Source organism: Bos grunniens, chromosome 22, assembly GCF_055505025.1.
Source record: "Bos grunniens cultivar Pamir isolate PY7600 chromosome 22, Bosgru_T2T1.0, whole genome shotgun sequence".
Lineage (NCBI taxonomy): Eukaryota > Metazoa > Chordata > Mammalia > Artiodactyla > Bovidae > Bos > Bos grunniens.
In genome coordinates this window covers 58,017,218-58,039,110 of record NC_141186.1, presented here as the reverse complement: position 1 = coordinate 58,039,110, position 21,893 = coordinate 58,017,218, and the positions used below count along the sequence as shown (strand labels likewise).

Genomic DNA, 21,893 nt, shown 5'->3' with positions numbered 1-21,893 from the left:
ACCCTTCCCAAGATGGCGCCTTCGCCACACCCAATCCGCCCCACTCAAGATGGCGTGGCGTTTTTTTTTTTTTTTTTTAGACCTTCTCAAGATGGCAGTAAACACTAGCCCTATTACCTTCTGCCTTTTTCAAGATGGCCTTAGCAATTTGCTTCACTTCTCGGTACCCTCTGACCGTCTCAAAATGGAGACGGACACATTACTCGCTACACTCTGACCTTCTCAAGATGGCGCCAGAGCCATAAATAACAGCACTCCCCCGAAGCGACTTCCGGTTCCAGCGGAAGGCGATTTAAGAGGCCGTCCTGGCACCTTGAGGTGTACACCTCGGGACATTTCGGGGCGAATATGGACAGGAGGAAGAAGCCTTTGGACGTCACGGCGTCCTCGGTGAGTACGGGGATAGAACGGGCTCCGCGTCTCCTCGCCTCCGCAGGATAAGAATCTCAACCTAGCTTGTTTCTTCACTCGGGGGCCCAGACTTGATCTCTCCTCAGAGAGGACCGCGGACCTGGCTTTTCTCTGGGAAAAAAGGAGGAGCGTGCTTTCTTCCGGGGCGGGCCCACTTTCTCACTAATAGAACGCTGGGTTTAGCGTCTCCCCTCTGCCGGGGCGCCGGGCCCAGGCTCTCCCCTCAGACGCCGTCCTGAGCCTGGTGTCTTTTCCGGGTTAGGACTGTCCCTGCCTCCCCTCCGCGACGACAGGCCCGGCCTCCTTGGCAGCCTCGTCTCCGTGACTGTCGGAGGGGGACCCCGGCCTCTGCGAGCTGTGCACACACGTTCCCCTGGAGCCCAGGGACCAGCACGGTGCGCCCACCCCCCGGAACATTAGTGTGACTTGTTCCCCGGGGTCCGAGAGGCCCAGCGTCCCCCGGCAGGACGGCTAAACCGTTGTTAATACCCCCGTAGGATGCGCTGCCCGGGAGCTGTAAGGTCTAACAGGGTGTAAGCACTTTTGTTCATTTAATTACTTCTTGAGAGTCCTTTGGACTGCAAGGAGATCCAAGTAGTTCATCCTAAAGGAAATAAGTTCTGAATATTCATTGGAAGGACTGATGCTGAAGCTGACACTCGAATCCTTTGGCCACCTGATGAAGAACCGACTCACTGTAAAAGCCCCTGATGCTGGGAAAGATTGAAGGCAGGAGAAAAGGGGATGACAGAGGATGAGATGGTTGGATGGCATCACCGACTCAATGGGCATGAATTTGAGCAAGCTCAGGGAGTTGGTGATGGACAGGGAAGCCTGGTGTCCATGAGGTCACAAAGAGTGGGACGCGACTGAGCGACTGAGCTGAACTGAGGAAGAAAACGAGTTCTCAGTACTTGTTTGTGCCAGCACTTTATATGCGCATTAGGAAGCAGGCACTAGTAATATCCCCACTTTATAGATAATGCCCCTGAGGCTCAGAAAATGAAGTGGATTTCTCCAGCTCACATAGAGTTCTTAGTGGTAGAACTGGGCTCACTCAGTCTGGTTGACTCCATGGCAGTTGTCTTTCCCAGTATATCAGCCAATTGCCTAACCTTTGGCTTAATCTTGGATTTACTGCAGAATGTTGGGGTGCAAGGGATATGAAGGAAATATCCCAATATTTGAGCCCCTTGCCCCCATCTCATACTGAAAATCAGTACTAGTTAATAATGTTTGAGGGCTTCCCGGGTCGCACTAGTGGTAAGGAACCTGCTTGCCAATGCAGGAGACGGAAGAGATGGGGGGTTCGACCCTTGGATCGGGAAGACCCCCTGGAGGAGGGGATGGGAACCCACTCCAGTACTCTTGCCTGGAGGATCCCATGGACAGAGAAGCCTGGAGAGCTACAGTCCATGGGGTTGCAAAGAGTTTCACATGACTGAAGTGACTTAGCACACACATGTAATGTTTGAGGATTAGGAACCAAAAAACTATAAAATTAGTTATTTTTTCCTGATGGGTTAAAATTAGTAATAATAATGTGAATGCCATCTGGGAGCTGACAGTCCTTTTAAAATTCAAAAGTATAGTAGGAAGATGTGCGACTAGAAATTTGATGTGGTTAAGGCTTAAAAGAAAAAGCTTAAGTTTTAAATTTGTTTTTTAAAATTTAGAGTATTAGGTTCTGGGGTAAACCTGCCCTTGACGTTATTAAAATCTGTGCCAAACTTATTTTTAAATACTTTCTTCCAAAATAGAAATCACTGAATGCAGTTATTTTGATTTCCTTTAAAAGTAAGTCTGTAGTGCAGGGCTTTTTAAGTATTCAGTTTACAAATGCCTTTTTATATAAGCAGCTGTACTTCGATGTTTAAAAAGGAAACTGCCATTATACCCTTTTGTGCAGAGTAGATGGTGATGATAGATCCAAGCCCCCTGTTCCTTTTGCCCTGGCTTTTCTTGTTCTTAACCACAAGCTAAACTTGTGGTTTCCAAAACTTGCTGAAACAAAATTCATTCAGTCTGTTTTATTTCTAGCTGTTGAAATCTTGCCTGTCCTTTAAGGCTCATTTCAAAGCCATCTCTGATCACTCTGGACAAAAGGAAATACTCCTTTATCTGAATTTTTATGCCACTTAATTTCACTCTTAAAGTCACGTATTACATCTGACTGGTGTTGTAAGTTACATTTCTTACTAGATTGTAGGTTCTTTGAGGCAGGAGTATGTCTAATTCACATTTGTATTCTGCTGTTCATTGTTAAGTGCCAGACATATACTAGGGTTCAGATTGTTGCCAATCAAAGACATTTTCCTGTAGAAATAATAAATGGTTGTGATGTTTAAGTGAAATTAAAAAAATTTTTTTTTTTACTTTTACTACATGAAAAAGCCGAGTACAGTGGCAGTCAGAGAGAAAGTGGTTAATGATGTTAGTTGAATCTGAATCTAGAAGATGCAGATTTCATTTGCTTTGCCTTATTATACTCTCTTGGCCCAGAGTAAAGCCTTGAAGTGTTGAAAATTAAATATGTTTACCACAGAGCTGGAATGAAATATGACTGGGATTTATTTTGTACTAGACTCTACATTTAAACATTTAATTTTATATCCACTTTTGTCCATTTATAAGAGCTTGTGATCTTGTTTTCAGAATTGTGAAAACTTAGAAATCCAATCACTCATTAGAGTTAATTGTTGGTTTTTTTTTTTTTTTTTTGCTTATTTGCTTTATTCTAGTTGGTAGACCTTAAGGCTGAACTCTTCCGAAAACAAGAAGAATTCAAACAAGAAAAACTTCTAAAAGATGCTGGAGTTTTGGGAAAACCAAAACCAACCAACAAGGTAAAAATAAAATCTAATTATCTCCATTGACCCCAAACATAGGGGAATTAAACCATAATTAGGTTTTTTGAAAGTGTCCAGGATATCTGCTACCTATAAATCCTTGTCTTGTATTTGAACATCTGCATAAAATATTTCAAATATTGAAATAGAAATTAGTAAGATTCAAAAGCACAGTATAATGCTCTAATTCTTCAGTATGTGAGTGTTTTTCCAATTTTATAAGTAATGGTATCTATTATTTGTATTACTAAATCTTACATATTTTTCATTAAAGTCTTGAATCAGGTTGTAATCATTCAGGAGATTTAAAAAAGTAATTGCAATTGTATAAAGAAATTTTTAAATGTAATTTAGGGTCTCCCCTCCCCCCTCCCCCCAGCTCCAGCTTTGCTATGTATACTTTATTTGCAGGACATAAGTTGGCTGTCAGAGGTCCAGTTATTTCCATTGATTCACAAGATCTAATTATCTTTTTTCCCCTTTCTGATATACAAGTAGAGATTTTTTGAAGTCAGTTGGTGATTCTGTGTTTTTTAAATTCTTCTCTAGAAACCAAGTATCTGGAGCAAACAGAATGCAGGAGTTTCTAATCGAGCTGAAAAGGATGCTGAACAGAAGATTGAAGAACAGAAGACTTTGGACAAAGCGAGGTGAAGTTACTCTCTAATAAATGGAGCTACCTTTGTGGCTCCCTGAGCAAAGAAGTGAAAGTTCACCTTTATTTGATTTACAATTTTAATTTTTATCATCCTTCTATCCTTCAGATACTCTATTATCTGAAAATAATATAATTTGCAGACATATTTATAATCTTATAAGAAGATAAGACATAGCCTCAGTTTAAAAGATGAAACAGTCCCCCTGTGAGCCCCTGTTAGGCACTGAGATTATCCACAAGTGTTTAAGAAGCTCCCTATGTTGTGGTGGGGCTGCTAGGTGGTGTGCTATTGGTAATTAGAAATGGAATTTTCCTTCCAGCTGTTCAATATGAAAAGCTTCCAACCAGCGGAATATTTGAAACAAGACTACAGTGAACATTCTAATACTTTTCACCTAAATTCACTACTTAACATCTTTTAAAATTTGCTTTCTTTCTTCCCCTCCCTCTCTTGTGTGTGTGGAGAAACATATTTCAGCGTGTATCTTCTATATGATACTATTTTATCAGTGGCATATTTCTGGGATATGGCAGCAGTACTGTGGTTATGCAGGAATAGGGACATTTTCCTGCGTAAACCACAATACCGCTGTCATATCCCAGAAATTTGCCACTGATAAAGTAGTATCATATGGTCCATATTCATATTTCACCAGTTATCCTAGTACAGATATGTCCTTTATTGTTTTTTAAAACGTTTAATTAAACAGTACGCATTGCATGTAGTTGTCATATCTCTTTAGTCTCTTTGAATAGAAAACAGTTCCTTTGCCTGTTTACATTTTTCTTTAATTGTGGCTGCCCTGAGTCTTTGTTGCAGCATGCAGACTCTCTCTAGTTTTGGCGAGTAGGGGCTGCTCTCCAATTGTAGTGTGAAGGATTCTCATTGCGGTGACTCTCTTACTGTAGAGCACGGGCTCTAGGCACAGGAAGCTTCACCAGTTACACGTGGACTCAGTAATTGTGGCACACGGGCTTGTTTGCCGTGTGGCTTGTGGGATCCTAGTTCACAGGTCAGCAACAGGACCTGTGCTCCCTCCATTGGCAGGGGATTCTCAACCACTGGGCCACCAGGGAAGTCTCTCCCTTGCCTTTTTGTTGTCTGTTACACCATTGACATCATTTGAAAGGTCCAGGCCAATTGTTTCTGTGGTGTCCCACAGTCTGATTAGTCAGACTTAATTACCAACGATTGTTAGACTATCTAGGTGATGATATGTCCTGTTGAGTCACATCAGGAGGTTCATGATGTCAGCTTAAGTCATTATTGGTGATAAGTTTGATCACTCAGTTAAGGTAGATCTGCTGTAGTTTTCCACTGATAAGATGCTCTTCCTCATTTGAAATTAATAATAATCTAAGGAGGGAAACTGAGGCTCTATGAATATTGTGTTCACCAGTGTGTTTTCATGTGATGATTATGTCATCGCTGAGTCAGTTATTACACTGATGATTTCAAAATTAGAATTTTTCTAAATCTGTCATTCCGTGGGTATTATTTTTTCATTCTGTTTACTAGCTGGCGTTCTTCTGTAAAGAAGAGCTCTTCCCTTGTTTGCACTAGCACCCTGGATTCAGAATCCCAACTTTTAATCTCTGACGTGACTGCCATGTGTGTGTTTAGATCCATTGCATAATAAAAAGTTGGCAGTTGAAAATAGTGGTTGCTCAAACTGCTTGGCTCTTCTGGGTCTGAGAGTAAATGGCAGAATATTAGCCCATTTGGGGATTATTTTCTTAGCATTTGCCCTATCCCCAACATGCTGGAGGCTTTACTTAAAGACATGTTCACTGCTGAGACATTTTTCTCACTATTCTACCTTATGCTTAGAATTTTAATTTTGTTGAAAGATGCTGTAACTTTTTTATGCCTTATATGTGTATTTTATTAAGGTGTAATTGAAACATAACACTGTATTAGTTTCAGATGTACAACAGAGTAACCACAGTCAGTTCAGTTCAGTTCAGTTGCTCAGTCATGTCTGACGTTTTGCGACCCCATGAATCGCAGCACGCCAGGCCTCCCTGTCTATCACCAACTCCCGGAGTTTACCCAAACTCATGTCCGTCGAGTCAGTGATGCCATCCAGCCATCTCATCCTGTCTTCCCCTTCTCCTCCTGCCCCCAATCCCTCCCAGCATCAGGGTCTTTTCCAATGAGTCAGCTCTACTCATGAGTTGGCCAGAGTACTGGAGTTTCAGCTTTAGCATCATTCCTTCCAAAGAACACCCAGGACTGATCTCCTTTAGGATGGACTGGTTGGATCTCCTTGCTGTCCAAGAGACTCTCAAGAGTCTTCTCCAACACCACAGTTCAAAAGTATCAATTCTTCGGTGCTCAGCTTTCTTGACAGTCCAACTCTCACATCCATACATGACCACTGGAAAAACCATAGCCTTGACTAGACGGACCTTTGTTGGCAAAGTATTGTCTCTGCTTTTGAATATGCTATCTAGGTTGGTCATAACTTTCCTTCCAAGGAGTAAGTGTCTTTTAATTTCATGGCTGCTATCACCATCTGCAGTGATTTTGGAGCCCAAAAAAATAAAGTCTGACACTGTTTGCACTGTTTCCTCATCTATTTCCCATGAAGTGATAGGACCAGATGCCCTGATCTTAGTTTTCTGAATGTTGAGCTTTAAGCCAACTTTTTCACTCTCGTCTTTCACTTTCACCAAGAGGCTTTTGAGTTCATCTTCACTTTCTGCCATAAGGGTGGTGTCATCTGCATATGTGAGGTTATTGATATTTCTCCCGGCAGTCTTGATCCCAGCTTGTGCTTCTTCCAGCCCAGCATTTCTCATGATGTATAGATCTAATAATTAACTAACATCTATCACCACGCAGTTCGATCCCTGTGTGAGGAAGATCCCCTGGAGAAGGGAATGGCAACCCATTCCAGTATTCTTGCCTGGAGAATCCCATGAACCAAGGAGCCTGGCAGGAAACAGTGCAAACAGTGTCAGACTTTATTTTTTTGGGCTCCAAAATCACTGCAGATGGTGATAGCAATGAGTCGGACACGACTGAATGACTAACACTTACTTGACTAGGAACGTTTGAGATCTACTCTTTTAACAGACTTCAGGTATGCAATACAGTATTAACTGTGGTCATTATGCTGGACATTGTATCCTCATTCCTAACATACTTCATAACTGGAAGTTTGTACATTTTGACCCATTTCATCCATTTCCTCCCCATCCTCCTGCTGCCTCTGGCAACTGCTCACCGTATCTACGAACTTATTTACTTTTTTTTTTTTTGGCCATACTGTGTGGCATGCAGGCTCTTAGTTCTCTGGACAGCCACTTATACGAGGGTGAACCCACGCCCCTGCAGTGGACGCTCAGAGTCTTAACCTCTGGATCACCAGGAAACTTCCCATGCGGTAGTTGTGTTTATTTTGTGAGGAATCTCATACTCTTTCTCCTTAGTGGCTGCCCCAGTTTACAACCCCCCTACACTGCATGAAGATTCCTTTCCCCACATCCTCACCAGCCGACCCTGGTTCTTTCTTATCTTTTTGTAGCAGCTGTTCTGTCAGGTGTGAGGGCACATCTCACTGTGGTTTCAGTCTCCGTTCCCCTCATGAGTAGTGATGCTGAGCACCTTTTCATGTACCTGTTGTCCATCTGTACGTCTCTCACAAGATGTTTATTCAGGTCGTTTTTTAAAGTCGCACTGTTTGGTTTTCTTGGTGTTGAGTTGTAAGTTCTTTATTTTGGATATTAAGCCTATGGCAGACATAGGATTTGCAAATATTTTCTCCCATTCAGTAACAGGTTGCCTTTTCGTTTTGGTGATGGTCTCCTTTGCTCTGCAGGAGCTTTTTAGTTTGATATAGTCCCTCTTGTTTATTTTTGCTTTTGTTGCCTTTCCTTTTGTTGTCAGATCTGGAAAAATCATTGCCGCACTGATGTCAGGAATGTGTTGCCTGTGTTTTCTTCCAGGAGTTTTGTGGCTCCACTGTGAATTTGTAATTCAGACGTGTAATATAGTTTTTTAGGGTCATCGTTATACATGTGGCTATCCAGTTTTCCCGACACCATTTATTCACGAGACAGCTCTTTCCCCATTGCATATTCTTGGCTCTTCTGTTGTAAATTAATTGACCACATGTGTGTGGGTTCATCTCTGGGCTCTCTTTCCATTCTGCTGATCTGTGTGTCTGTTTTTATGCCAGTGCCATACTATTTTGATTACTATGGCTTTGTATTGGATTGCCCTAAATGTTCGTTTGAGTTTCTCCGTAACATCTTATGCCCTATTAGCTAACATCATACTCATCATTAGAAATGAAATTTTCTGCTATGATAAAGTACGATCCTTCACAAGCAAACACTCAGATGACTTCTTTGGTGCTCTTTATCATCATAAGTATTTCTAGAATAAAAGAATTGTCAGCTCTTAGCCACTAAAGAATAAATGTCACTAGAATTAACATGAGCAGAGAGGCTGCTGAATTGAAATGCCAGGATTGATGTTTGTTTTTTATTAGCTGTCTGTCATGAATAATTTATCTATGTTCTGTATAAAACAGGAACTACCATATTTTAGCAGACTTCTAAGAGGTTGGTCTCTGCCTCCTTAGAGAGCCCTAAGTAGCCAAGGGGAGACCAGGGGCCCTTGCATAAAGCCGGTGGTAGACACTCACTGTGGGGTTTGGTCATCCGTAACAGAAAATGGTTTTGTTTCGATACCTCTCTTTTTTGGGTATTTAATTTGTTGCATTTGGCATTTAAATTAAATTAGAATCTTCATTCTTTCATGTATTCATTCCTCAAATACTGACTGAACATCTGCTATGCACCAGGCATTGTTTTTGGTTCTTTGGTACAGTCCTGAATGAAAGAAACATGGGCCAGGCTTTATGATTAGTTGGCAGAGCAGACCTGGCTGGGTCTGAGGGTCCCCTAAGGGTGGAGACTCAGCTCTAGTCAGCAGGCTGGGCCCTTGGGCAGGTTGTAGCAATAAGGCCGGGGAGGGCAGTTTTACCAGGAGTGGCAGTGATAAGACCATTTTTATACTTGTCTTTTTTTTTTCTCCTAGGGAGAAATTGGAAGAAAAGGCCAAATTATATGAAAAAATGACTAAAGGAGACTTTATAGGTAAATATAATTATTTATGCGTCTTTATTTTCTGTAATAATACAACTCTGTGGTATTTTTTTGTGTTTATTAAAATAATTATGAGAATAGGGAGAAACTTAAATAGATTTGACTTTCTATGTCAGCATCTTCCTAACCCAGAAATCAAACCGGTGTCTCCTGCATTGCCGGCATATTCTTTACCAGCTGAGCTCCCGGGGAAGGCCTGCCTGTCAGCACAGAGATAAGAAAATCAGTGATAGTTTTTATTTGCCCCGTGGGTGCTGGGCCTGTAAGGCGCTGTAGAGGGACAAGTCAGTACAGTGTTAGCCAGATTCTCTGCCTCTGCCCTCAACGGAGGCATCATCAGTGGAGGAAAATGGCACAGAAGAAGACAAGTTTAGGGAAAAAGGTCTAAATAGACCATGATTACAAACAGTTATGGCGTGTTTAAGGAAAAACAACCTGAGGGGAATTATGGTTATATCAGAGTACTGGAGTTACCATTCCTTTTCCCCTGTTTTTCTTCCCTCTGTGTTTAATTTTATTCTTTGAAGTGCTTATAGTTGCTTTTGTAATTTATTTTTTAAAAAGTAAAACATTTTTTATTGTGCTGTACAGCATACAGGATCTTAGTTCCCCGACCAGGGATCGAACCTATACCCTCTGCAGTGGAAGCTCAGAGCCTTAACCACTCTGCTGCCTGGGAAGCTGAGTATAGTTGCTTCTAAGATAATAATTAAAAGATCCTCCCTCCTCATACCTGCCTCACAAAAAGGAAACCCAACCTAGAGTTCAACGACAGTGAAAGAGATTTTACAAGGCAGTGCATCTCTTACTGCCTTTAAAAGGCATATGTGGAAGTCTTTAGGGAGAAGGTGGCTCTGATGGGGGTCTTAAAGATTTTGGAGAACTGGAGAAGGGCTTCTGCAGTGGGGAATGGGGAGAGCAGAGGGAGGAGAGGCCCACAGCTGGCTGGGCTGACTTGCGGGGCTAGGGCTGAGGGCCAGGCGGGGGGGGCGCAGCAGGAGAGGAGGGGCTCGACCCTATCACAGCTGCCCAGGCAGCAGAGCCACGTTCCTGTGTGCTGGGAGCCCAGCAGGGCCAGGCTGGGTGCTCACAAAGCTGAGGGCCCTGGGGGAGGCCCTGCCTTCCCCCTGAAGAAGCAGCAGGTGTCAGCCAGCCAGGAGGCCTCACTGTTTTGTGGTCTTATTTAACTCAGCTCTGGGAAAATGTATTTCTTTCACAGTTGAATTATGTGTTCTTGTGGCTAAAAATATAGTCTTTTTTCATTTGATTCAAACTTTACTTATATTGTTAATATAGAATCAAGACAAAGGAGTGTGTGGGCATGGAGATTTGGTTCTGTCCAAACCGGCAGGCCCACCTCCTGATGGGCTTATTGGACCAGCATGTTTGGGCAAGTTTTGGAGCCTCAGTTATTTTCCACTGTACAGTGAAGATAACATCAACCCCTGGTAGTACGGAACCTACCTTCTGTTCCTTAGAGCTTAAATCCAGCAGAGTGAAACTTGATGCATACATTGTTCATGAATGCATCCGCTGTCCCGTGTTAAATTAGAATCATGGGTCACTATTTAACTTTCAGTGTAGGTTTCAGCTCAAGTAGATAAGGCCTGCAGATAGATGGCATGTTAGACATTTCTGTATGCCCTGCAGATCCTGGCCCCAGGCCTCACCTGATGGTGGTGTTCATGGATTGAAAAGAATTCAGATGACTTCTTTTACCTGTGTTAGGACCCTTCAAACACTTGGCATTCCACAGCAGTATACCCAGGGTTATGGGATACGACCCACGTGGTTAGAGACGGGGAATCACTGAGTCACAAAGGCTTACTGAGCAATGCTGTTCTGCCTCTGTGTTATCTGATTGGCTAGATGAGTCTATTAAAGTCAAGACACTTGTATCTTCTAGTCTTGTTACTGATGAGGCAACAGAAAACTGCAGGCTTTTAAAGGTTTTTTTTATGTGGTATATGTGTCCAGTGGCCTGTCTACAGCTTCTCTGTCAAGCCCTCAGGAGGCTCTGTGCCTTTTGAGCTTTTAGGGGGCAGGTGGAGACCTCGACTGGTGAACTGTCAGGGGGTGTAGCTGCCCAGTGGTGACTGTGACTGTTTCATTCAGTTCCATGTATCTGAAAATTGATTTTTGTGTCCTAGATGAAGAAGTGGAGGATATGTACCTTGTGGATTTCACACAGAAGATGATAGACAAACAGAAAGAAATGGAAGCGATTGGCGCCAGTAGAGGTTACAGAAAGACTGAAGAAAGAGACGATGATGAGGGAGCTCTTTCTGAAAAAGATATTCCTCCGCCCCAGGATCCTAGTGAAGAATGGTTGGTGATATTATGCCATTTGGTCATGTTAATGTTGTCAGACTTGGGTTTACTTTTGAGAGCCATATTATTTTGCTATTACCAAGCCATTTCTCTCTAGTCTTTAGAGACTCCACTGTAAGTAGGATTGCATTTATAGATGTAGACGTAGTAGCTGCTACTTAAAATAATTACAAATAGACTGTGTTCCTGCCATGTGCCAGGCGTGGAGGCGTTCTTTCCCGTTTCATTGATGTGGAAGAGTTGTTTAGGCAAAAGAATGTTCCTTTCTACCCACCCTGCTACCTTACCCAGGTCCTTATTCAGGCATCATCATGTAGATAGCATGAGCTCTGTTTCCAGTGAAAACGGGCTGGCAGAACGGATCCGGTGAGCCTTACCCCGGCTGTGGCATTTTCTGCCAGTATGGTTTAGGGTATCACGGACCTGTGTCTGGACAGCACGGGCTCTGCCTTTCACTGGTGGTACAGTTGTGATCAGGTTCCTACCCTCTCTTGGCTTCAGTTTCCTCGTCTGCAAAACAGGGATGGTGATGCCTAGTAGGTGAATGATGGAGAAACCAAACCAGTCTTTTCTTTACAAAGAGACCGCAGAGGAAATGCCATGGTGATTTTTCTGTACCTAAGACGTTGTTTAGAAACTTGTTCAGAAGGGCTTGTGATTGTGTGCAGGTGCACTGATGCTGTGTTCCTGGGAGTAACCCTGCCTGACCCTTCCTGCCGGTGTGGAGCCCACCCGTCCCTGCTGAAGGCTCAGATGTCCACATCATGGGAATGTTTGTTAGGAACTGCTTAGGGTTGTCAGCAGGACCTGTTGATCTTTTGTCAGCCATTTCCCCCACGGGAAGGAGTCTTTTATGAGTGAAGAGAGCGGTCCCCGCTGCTCGGGAACACAGAGAACGTGCATCTTCATGCTGCAGCAGGGTCTTCTTACCAACCTTGTAAACCACTTCCATCTGAGGTGGCCTTAGTGGCTGTGCGCTCGCTGTAGCAGTCACAGAGGAGCGAGTGTGGTGCTGTCCCTTTCGTCATACTTCTCTTCAGCATTTCTAGTCTAAATGGTCTCTCCCTCGTCTGGACTCTGATAGCACTTAAACACACCTCCTGCTCCTTTGGGTCTCCTTGTTTAGTCGCTAAGTTGTGTCTGACTCTTTGTAACCCCATGAACTGTAGCCCGCCAGACTCTATCCATGGAATTTTCCAGGCAAGAATACTGGAGTGGGTTGTCATTTTCTCCTCCAGGGATCTTCCCAGCCCAAAACTTGAACCCGCATCTCCTGCATCTCCTGCACTGGCAGCTGGATTCTTTACCACTGAGTGACCTGAGAAGCCTGTATTGACACATAACTGGCCTCATTACCAGAAAAGGATTGAGTCAGACTTTTGCTACTTTTTAGATCCTGCCTGCTCTTTTTAGGAGCGTTTCAAGGGTCTGTGCCCTAACTTCCCCCAGCATCCTGTGAAGAGGGCATGACTGAGCCCTCCTGTGTTCCCCTCTGGCCTCAGGTGATTGTTTCCCTGAGAGCTTGCGTATTGATTTTTGTTGCTGGCTGCTGTCCTGCCACTTCTGTTTCAACGAGATCTGTATGTTTTAGAGGCCTTTTCCAGAGACAGAATAGCTTATGATTGCTTTTCATAGCAGAAATCTCGTCTCCTTTGAAATTAATGTCTCCCCCCCTTATTAATGCCTCTATGATTACAACCAATTTGTTACCGATTTGAAGACCTTGAAGGGCAATTGAAGGTGTCACGTGCCCCACAGGGTGAAGGAAGATGCACTGAAAGCAGTTCTGACACTTTTTTTTGTTTCTAAATTAGGTTCCAGAATTGTAACTGCTTGTAAAATCCTTTTGCAGTTAAGTTCCAGGTGGTGGAAAATCTTGCCACAAAAATACTGTAAATAATTACTCAGACCATCTGGTTAGGTGGTTTTGGTTCTCCATTCATTGAAGGGAAAGAAGAAAAGGGAGAAACAGCTTGTTGCTGTTGGAGGTTCTATTTCTGTGGCCATCAGCTTTAGGACTGTAGTTGTGGATTCCCAAGCTCACCTTTTAAATCACAGGCTGACAGTTGCACTTGGCGTGTTCAGCTGGAAAGAAAAGACTCACAAAACCACAAGCCACACGCGTGGGAATCTGACCTTGGGCTGGTCCAGCAGCAGTGCTGGCCCTGCTGTGCTTTTAGCCTCCTGCCGAAGGGTCTGGGGCAGTCTACCTGTAATTCAAAACATAAAAATCTTTTGCATCATAATGCAAATGAAATGCTGTCCATGAACACCTGCCCTCATTTCCTGTGGTGGGCACTGGAGTACTTCACTGGCCTTGCTGGCCGCCTGGTTTCCCTGCCTGGTGCATGAAACAGGGTACTTACTTTGGGTACTTTGGCCACCTCATGCGAAGAGTTGACTCATTGGAAAAGACTCTGATGCTGGGAGGGATTGAGGGCAGGAGGAGAAGGGGACGACAGAGGATGAGATGGCTGGATGGCATCACCGATTCAATGGACGTGAGTCTGAGTGAACTCCGGGAGTTGGTGATGGACAGGGAGGCCTGGCGTGCTGCGATTCATGGGGTCGCAAAGAGTTGGACACGACTGAGCGACTGGACTGAACTGAGGAAAGAAGAACAATGGTAAAAGATAACAGACTGGCCCACTGTTGAGGTGCTCTTGCGGTATCAAAATGTGTGTTGCCTTGGCTTCCTCCTTGTTAAAAAGAGTCTTTCAGAATACTTCTGTTTGGTTCAGTTTAGTCGTGTCCAACTCTTTGCGACCCCATGAACTGCAGCACGCCAGGCCTCCCTGTCCATCACCAACTCCCAGAGTTTATTCAAACTCATGTCCATTGAGTCGTTGATACCATTCAACCATCTCATCCTCTGTCGTCCCCTTCTCCTCTTGCCCTCGATTGTGCCCAGCATCAGGGTCTTTTCCAATGAGTCAGTTCTTCGCATCAGGTGGCAAAGTACTGGAGTTTCAGCTTCAACATCGGTCCTTCCAGTGGATATTCAGGACTGATCTTTAGAATGGACTGGTTGGATCACCTTGCAGTCCAAGAGACTCTCAAGTCTTCTCCAACACCACAGTTCAAAAGCATCAGTTCTTCAGCTCCCAGCTTTCTTTATAGTCCAACTCTCACATCCATACATGACTACTGGAAAAACCATATCCTTGACTAGACGGACCTTTGTCAGCAAAGTAATGTCTCTGCTTTTTAATATGCTGTCTAGGCTGGTCGTAGCTTTTCTTCCAAGGAGCAAGTTTCTTTTAATTTCATGGCTGCAGTCACCATTTGCAGTCATTTTGGAGCCCAAGAAATTAAAGTCTGTCACTGTTTCCCCATCTATTGTTACCCCATCTATTTACCATGAAGTGATGGGACCGGGTGCCATGATCTTAGTTTTCTGAACGTTGAGTTTTAAGCCAGCTTTTTCATTCTCCTCTTTCACTTTCATCAAGAAGGTCTTTAGTTCTTCTTCGCTTTCTTCTATATTTTTATTAAATTTTTAATCCACTGGGAAGAATTGTATCAGTTAGAAGAAACAAAGGAAACAAAAACCATCAAATTTGGGAAGACTGTGAGGAGGTGAGGAGATCTGGTACAGAGCATAGTTATTATGATGCTGAGAGAATGTTTGAAAATGTGTTCAGTTCAGTCGCTCAGTCGTGTCTGACTCTCTGCGACCCCACAAACTGCAGCACGCCAGGCCTCCCTGTCCATCACCAACTCCCGGAGTTTACCCAAACTCATGTCCATTCAATCAGTGATGCCATCCAACCGTCTCATCCTCTGTCGTCCCCTTCTCCTCCCACCTTCAATCTTTCCCAGCATCAGGGTCTTTTCCAGTGAGTCAGCTCTTCACATCAGGTGGCCAAAGGATTGGGAATTTCAGCTTCAACATCCGTCCTTCCATTGAACACCCAGGACTGATCTCTTTTAGGATGGACTGGTTGGATCTCCTTGCAAATGTGTAAACCAGGTTAAAGTAATTTCTGAGATACTGCAGCCGGGGTCTGTGTGGAGTTTTATCTTTGAGATCGGAGATACACATGATCAATCATTTTCTACAGTTTCTAAAACTAAGATTTAATCAAGGGTGCAATGAACCTATTGTGTGTCAACTTTTAAGTTTGAAGAGCGTGTTTCTACCAATGGTGGTGGTCAACCACCAGCCTCAGGTTGAGGGTTTTTCTTGGTGATGTGTGTTAGTTGCTCAGTCGTGTCCGACTCTTTGTGAGCCTATGGACTGTAGCCGCCAGGCTCCTCTGTCCATGGAATTCTCCAGGCAAGAATACTGGAGTGGGTTGCCATGCCCTTCTCCAGGGGTGTTTCCCAACCCATGGATTGAATGTGGGTCTCCCGCATTGCAGGCAGAGTATTTACAGTTTGAGTTACCGAGGAAGCCCTTGGTGATGGGTTTGTGATGGAGCCTGTATTAACTTTTCATTGTGCACCAACTCCTTATCTTAGGGAACTGTATGTTATGTACAGTTTTTCATGTCTTTTCACTTTGATTTCAGGGTGGATTATGTGGATTCTTTAGGGCGATCCCGGCGCTGTATGAGAAAGGATTTGCCAGATCTGCTGGAAATGGATAAAAATCTTCAGGGGAGGCTGTAAGTGTGTGACATACAATGCTTTGCCCAGTTTGACATGCAGACACAGGGATTGTTTTGTGAGCGAGGCTATTTTTAGTTAATTTTCTTTGGGGCTCTGTTGTAAGAATATTTGTTAATGTGTAAGAATGTTTGCAGAAAGCACTTTTTGTGGTTACATGCACATGCACACATAGCCCACGTTCAGAGAACAACTTGGGTGGTTGGTCACCCATACCGAAGCGGTGAGCTAGAGCCTGTCTGTTCACTTGGGAGGATGTCTACATAGTAACGGAGAATGAGCCCAGAGTAAATGAACAAACCACTGCATAGAAAGTGCATTTAAGAATATAGATTTGGTTATCCCGCAGCAGATAAAGTCATGGACCGACAAGGTGGGGGCAGGGAGGGAGGTGGCTTAGTCTTTCTGTATACCTTTTTGCATTTTGAAATAAGAACTTACAGCTAGATTTTTTTCTGTGGCACCTGAAGAGGTGATTTGTAAAAAACATCACAGAGAATAAAATCCTTCTTCCCAAGGGCAGCTATTGTGTGAAAAGTGTTGGGAGAAGCTCCACCTTGTCCATGCCAGGTAGGCCTGGGCCTGGCACAGGGAAGGAAGTGGGGAAGCCCTGAGCCACCGCCTGGGACACCAGACCCTGCACGGGAGGCCCCCACTGAAGGCCCATAGTTCCTCGCCCTGCCTGGCCTGCCCCTTCAATTCAGCCCAAGACCAGGCTGGGAAGGAAAGAGGTGTGAGTGCTGAGGCAAGATTTTATTATGTTAATATAACAAGCTGCCTGCTTGGATTAAAGAAAGGAAGAAATAGTTTTTTTGCAGTTTCCCAGTGGTAGTATGAGTCAGAAACCTCCATAAAGAACTGTCCTCTTCACAACTAGAGTTACTCATCCATGACCCCAAATGCCTGAACCGAAGCATTGCTATGCTACAGCTCGTACCTAAGATGATTTTTGCTCTATTCTCCTAGTTTCGTTAGTCCTGCAAATGAGAAAACCTTACTGTCTGAAGATATGAGAAAAGAGCTCCAGCGCCAGCAATGGGAGGAAGAAGAGAGGGAGGCCCTGAGAAGGCCAATGGGGCCCGTACATTATGAAGACATCCGTGAAAATGGTACAGTCATCTGGCAGATTTTTAAGTCATTTTTTTTTCTTGAACATTTAAATGGCAGGTGGGAAAGGAAATATTCACAAAGAAGCAGCTCTTCTGTATAAATAAATAATTCTACTTTTGGAGTTGAAAATAACTGTTCACTTTTTAACCTAACAAAGGGTCTGTTAATCCAAGTGTGTGCCCCAAGAATAGTGGAGACAGCCTGTGACTAAAAAGTTAATGAATACTTGTTGCGTTTATCACTTGGCAAATAGAGTGAAAGAAACTTCTAACGTTTTTTACCTGCTTCTTAAAAAAAAAGTGTGGAAGACATCCCTGTGTTCCTTTCTGCTTTGGTAGAAATTTGTCCTGAATCTAATTCACTGAGCAGGGAAATCTAATCTTTGGGGTAATTTTTACTTATTTCAGAGGCCTGGCTAGAAATTTGGCGTAAATCTAATTCACTGAGAAGGGAAATCTAATCTTTGGGGTAATTTCTACCTATTTCAGAGGCCCGGCAACTTGGTGTTGGATACTTTGCTTTTGCCCGAGATAAAGAGTTGAGAAACAAGCAGATGAAGACCTTAGAAATGCTACGTGAACAGGTACAGATTAAACTCAGTTGACTCGAAGGATTTGAACAGTTGGGTTTCTCATTGAATCATACTGTAAAAAAAAAAAAAATCTAGTAAAATTAATTAGAAATGTACATAGCTGTTCAGAATTCAGACAGGTTTCATAAAGATAATTGCCATATTATTTTGGTGTTTCAGACTTTAAGATTATAGTTGTTCAAAAGTAACCTGTGTGACTTTGGTTTTTTAAATTTACTTTCCAATATGGTACTTTTAAAGTGGCCTGAGTAAGAAAATGGAAAGTTATTAGAGGGGGATTAAGGAATTGGCAGAATTGGTTGGTTTCCTAAAATGTTCCGGGATGCTCTATGAACTGAACTTCATAAAATATCAAAGGGCTTATATAAGAGGACTTACACAAGGATATTCATTTTGAACATTTCAACAGATGGCTTCTAAGAGGTGGCAAAAAAGTCAGTTTATTTTTAGGATAAAATTATTTCATCCTTTTCAACAGAAATATTGTGAATGGGGCTAATCATTTTGTAATTTTCTGTCCTGTTCAGACAACAGATCAGAGAACAAAACGAGAAAATATAAAGGAAAAGAGAAAAGCCATATTAGAAGCAAGACTTGCCAAACTCCGACAGAAAAAGATGAAAAAATCCAAAGAAGATGGAGCAGAGGAAGAAAACAGAGGTACATCATGGTTGGGTTTCTAAATCTCAAAAGGAAATATTTTAGTTCCATTGACATCTCAGTAGTAGGAACGGCAGTGCAGAAATCAACCATCTAGTTTTATTTTCTGAGCAAGCAGTGCACCTCAGAGGTACATCCAGGAACAGGAACAGTTTTCACTCCCAAGAAAATATCAGGTTGTAGACAAGGATGTTAGCAGTACATTTTGTTGCTTCACACAATAGCACAGTTCAGTAAGTGAGACTTAGAGGTAAAATGCTTAAAAGGTATTTTAGGATAAAGTTTAGTTGTGCATGTACATATTTTAGGCCTATTTTCTTTGGCTATGGCAGCAGTTTTTGTTGGTTATTATAACTGTGTTTTAAAGAAGACATGCATACAAAAAGGTAGTAAACAATTTACAAATGTGGGTAGAGACAGCGTACCAAGGTAGAGATGTGGGTAGAGACAGCTTACCACATCTGTCTGTTAGAATGCTTGGAAACACTTCATTGCTGTGGTCAGACACACTCACTGTGTGAGTTAACGGTCGTCTGGGCTGAACTGCCCAACAGACTGCATAGACTGGCTCAAACCAGCTGGATGTCTGCTTCTTGAGTTTAACATTGCAGCGCTGGGGGGTGTCCAGGGCAGGTGGTAGCTCTGCCCCAGACGGTCACCTGTTCCCGCTTCCTCCTGTCTTACTGCTTCTGCCGTTCCCAAGAGGGTTGCTGTCACCTGCAGGGTCACTAGCTCCCCAGGACCTGTTCATGATTCAGCCTGGGGGAAGAATGGGCAGGAACCAGCTACCTTTCTAGGAATGTGCTTTGGGATTCACACACAGCCTTCTCACTTACATCCCAGTGGGGCGGATAGAAGCTTCTCCAGCTCTAACATAAGCCCATGCCATTTTTAAATTCTGAACTCACTTCAGTTTAGCTTTGAAAGGAGATTGAGACACTTAAAAATTGGAAGATGGTCCGTTTAGTTTTGTATAAATGCTGTCTTCCCGTGACATGTTAAATCTGTGTATTGTTTCTCTGTTTTTGCTCTACTCCTGAACATGTCGTTTCCACAAGATGTGAAGTGCCACCAGCGTTTTTTTTAAAACACTGTTTTTTTTTTTTAAATATGGCCAGAATAGCCTGCAGACTGTCATCAGGCTCCAGCTCTCTCATCATCCTTGCTTTGCCTGAGAGTCTTTCTTTGAGTAATTGAAGGGTTTCTGGTCCTTCCGATTGTTGATCAGGGGAGGTGGGGTGTCATAGTGTCAAACAGAGACTTTGAAATCCATCCAATCTGGGTTTGAATCCCGGCTCTTCACTATTTACCTTTGTAGCATTTCTGATGTTAATTTTCCTTATCTGTAAAACGGGGATAAAATGGAGTACCAATCCTGAGTTTGTTTGGGTTGTTAAAGAGCTAAGTGAATTACTGTGTACAAAGTACTTAGCCTACAACCCGGCATATAATAGGTGCTCAGTGAATACCAGATATTGCTTGTACTCTCAGGATAAGTATGTTCTATTTAACTTCTTAAAGTAGTTGTAAGCTTTATTGTAATGAAGTCTTATTTCCTTTACAAAAACAGATGGAGATGTTATTGGGCCTTTGCCCCCAGAACCAGAGGTCATGCCAGCTCCTCGTACGGCTGCCCAGAGTAGCAAAGTGGAAGTCATCGTTCAGGAGAGGAAAGATACCAGACCCGGGGTGCCGCACGTCCGCGAGTGGGACAGAGGAAAAGGTGAGGGGTTGGTTCTCCCGAGCAGACTGTGATTCTGGTTCAGGAGGGGAAGGATATCAGGCCCGGGGTGCCACATGTCCTTGAGTGGGACAGAAGAAAGGTGAGGGGTCCGTTCTCCCGAGCAGACTGTGATTCTGGTGAGTCTTAGTGGTCCTGGGAAGCTTAAAGGATTCTCTAGGTCCTTGAGCTTGTTTCTTCTCAATAACCAGGAACACTAGAAAGTGTGACATAGAAGACCAGGGTCTGCAAGGCATCGTGCCTAAAGGATGAGGAATTTTAAAGACGCACTCGAGGGCAGGTTTCGGAAATTCCTGCTGCCCTTTTGTGGTTTTACAGCTTCGGGATAGTATTTGTCCGGAATTTCTTTTTTAAAGTCTTAGGAAAGTTTGGTGCTTTAATGTAGTCTGTGTTTTTAACAGTCTCTTTTGTGCTCGCTTGAAAACAATCTGCGTCCAAGTGTATTAACTTGAATTCACACATGGTTCCACTGGTTTATGCAAATTTTTCTTTAAGTTTTTTTCTGTAAAGACACCGTGGTACCTGCAGTGGCCTCTCTTTGGGGAAAGACTTTGGTTTATGCCATTTTGAAAACAATCATTTCAGTGGTACATTCGCTTAAAGTGTTGAAGCCTGTGAGATCCATGACTCAAGTGAAAGATGCGGATGGTGCGTGGCTTTGGTTTGTGCCGCGGTTAGAGACAGAGAGCTCTGCACAGTGCCTTTTGTGTCTTCTAAAACTCAGTAGAGGACAAAACTTTTGTTTTGCTATGAAGTACCTATAACGTGTCAAGCAAATGATTTAAACACTTAGTTATTTCTGTTTTAGTGCTTTTTTGGCATTGTCTCCAGAACCTGCCAAGCTTCTTTCTCCACAGAGCCTTCCTTGAGCTTTTCTCTGTGTGGGACTGTTCACTCTCTGTTTCTTAGCCTGCTTCCTTCCATGTGCTTTTGTAGGCATTGCGTGTACCTTGTAGTTTAGTTCTCCAGAGAATTTAAGGTGGCTTTTAAGAAATACATATGATAATTAAGAACTAAAAACATTCAAATGACTCAATAATCAGTTCTAATAACACTTTATTTTTACTAGACTTTTCCTTCGGGTACTGGTCGAAGAGGCAGTCAGATCTCCGGGCTGAGAGAGACCCTGAGTTTGCGCCACCATCGTATTACTTTGTGGACCAAAAGAGAACTGAGTCTCTGGGCAGCCAGGCATGGAGCCGACCTGCCCCTGCACAGAGGGACGCAGGGCAGCACTCTGACCAGAGCCATGACCCCTGCGCGTCACAGACATCATCTGCTCCTGCCCCCAGCAGCCCGCCACAAGCGCCGACGGTCACTTTTGAAACTCTGGATGATATGATATCATATTATAAACAAGTAACATGAAGTTAAAAACACTATAACTTGGGTCTGTACTGTTAATGGTGCCTTCCTCTCCCACAGTGGAGAAAATAACTTTAGGGACTGAATTGGAACTTTCTTTTCCTGTCCTTTCCCTGAAGACCCAGACTTCAGGCTGGATTTGAGAGCAGGGAAGAAAGTGAATGGTACTGTGGGAACTCTGGCCACTTAGCTGTTCATTTCATTCTAATCGGTATGGAGACACCAGTTCATCTGGATTTACATGTGAGCTGAGATAGAGTAGACATATTCTATAATATTTGATACTGAGGAATCTGTAATCCCAAGGAATCTGTAATCCTGTCTCTCATGCCCACTCCGATGACTTACTCAAATTTAAAGGCTCCATTTCTTTCCTTTTGCCAGTGCTGGCTGGCAGATGTCTTTGTTCCAAGCATTCAGCTTCCAAGTCAGTTGATGGAGCAT

The 21,893-nt window shown here is 43.3% G+C and overlaps 1 protein-coding gene across 1 annotated transcript; it reads left to right on the top strand.

Annotated features, from left to right (window-relative positions):
- The first annotated feature begins 273 nt into the window (after window positions 1–273).
- On the top strand, window positions 274–21,466 carry CCDC174 (coiled-coil domain containing 174). Its single transcript, XM_086368764.1, has 11 exons — window positions 274–390; window positions 3,153–3,257; window positions 3,810–3,910; window positions 8,972–9,030; window positions 11,190–11,367; window positions 15,885–15,980; window positions 16,948–17,090; window positions 17,580–17,674; window positions 18,211–18,343; window positions 19,914–20,066; window positions 21,154–21,466. The coding sequence occupies exons 1-11, from the start codon at window positions 349–351 to the stop codon at window positions 21,450–21,452; spliced, it is 1,404 nt and encodes a 467-aa protein (XP_086224890.1). The 5' UTR covers window positions 274–348; the 3' UTR covers window positions 21,453–21,466.
- The last annotated feature ends 427 nt before the right edge of the window (window positions 21,467–21,893 follow it).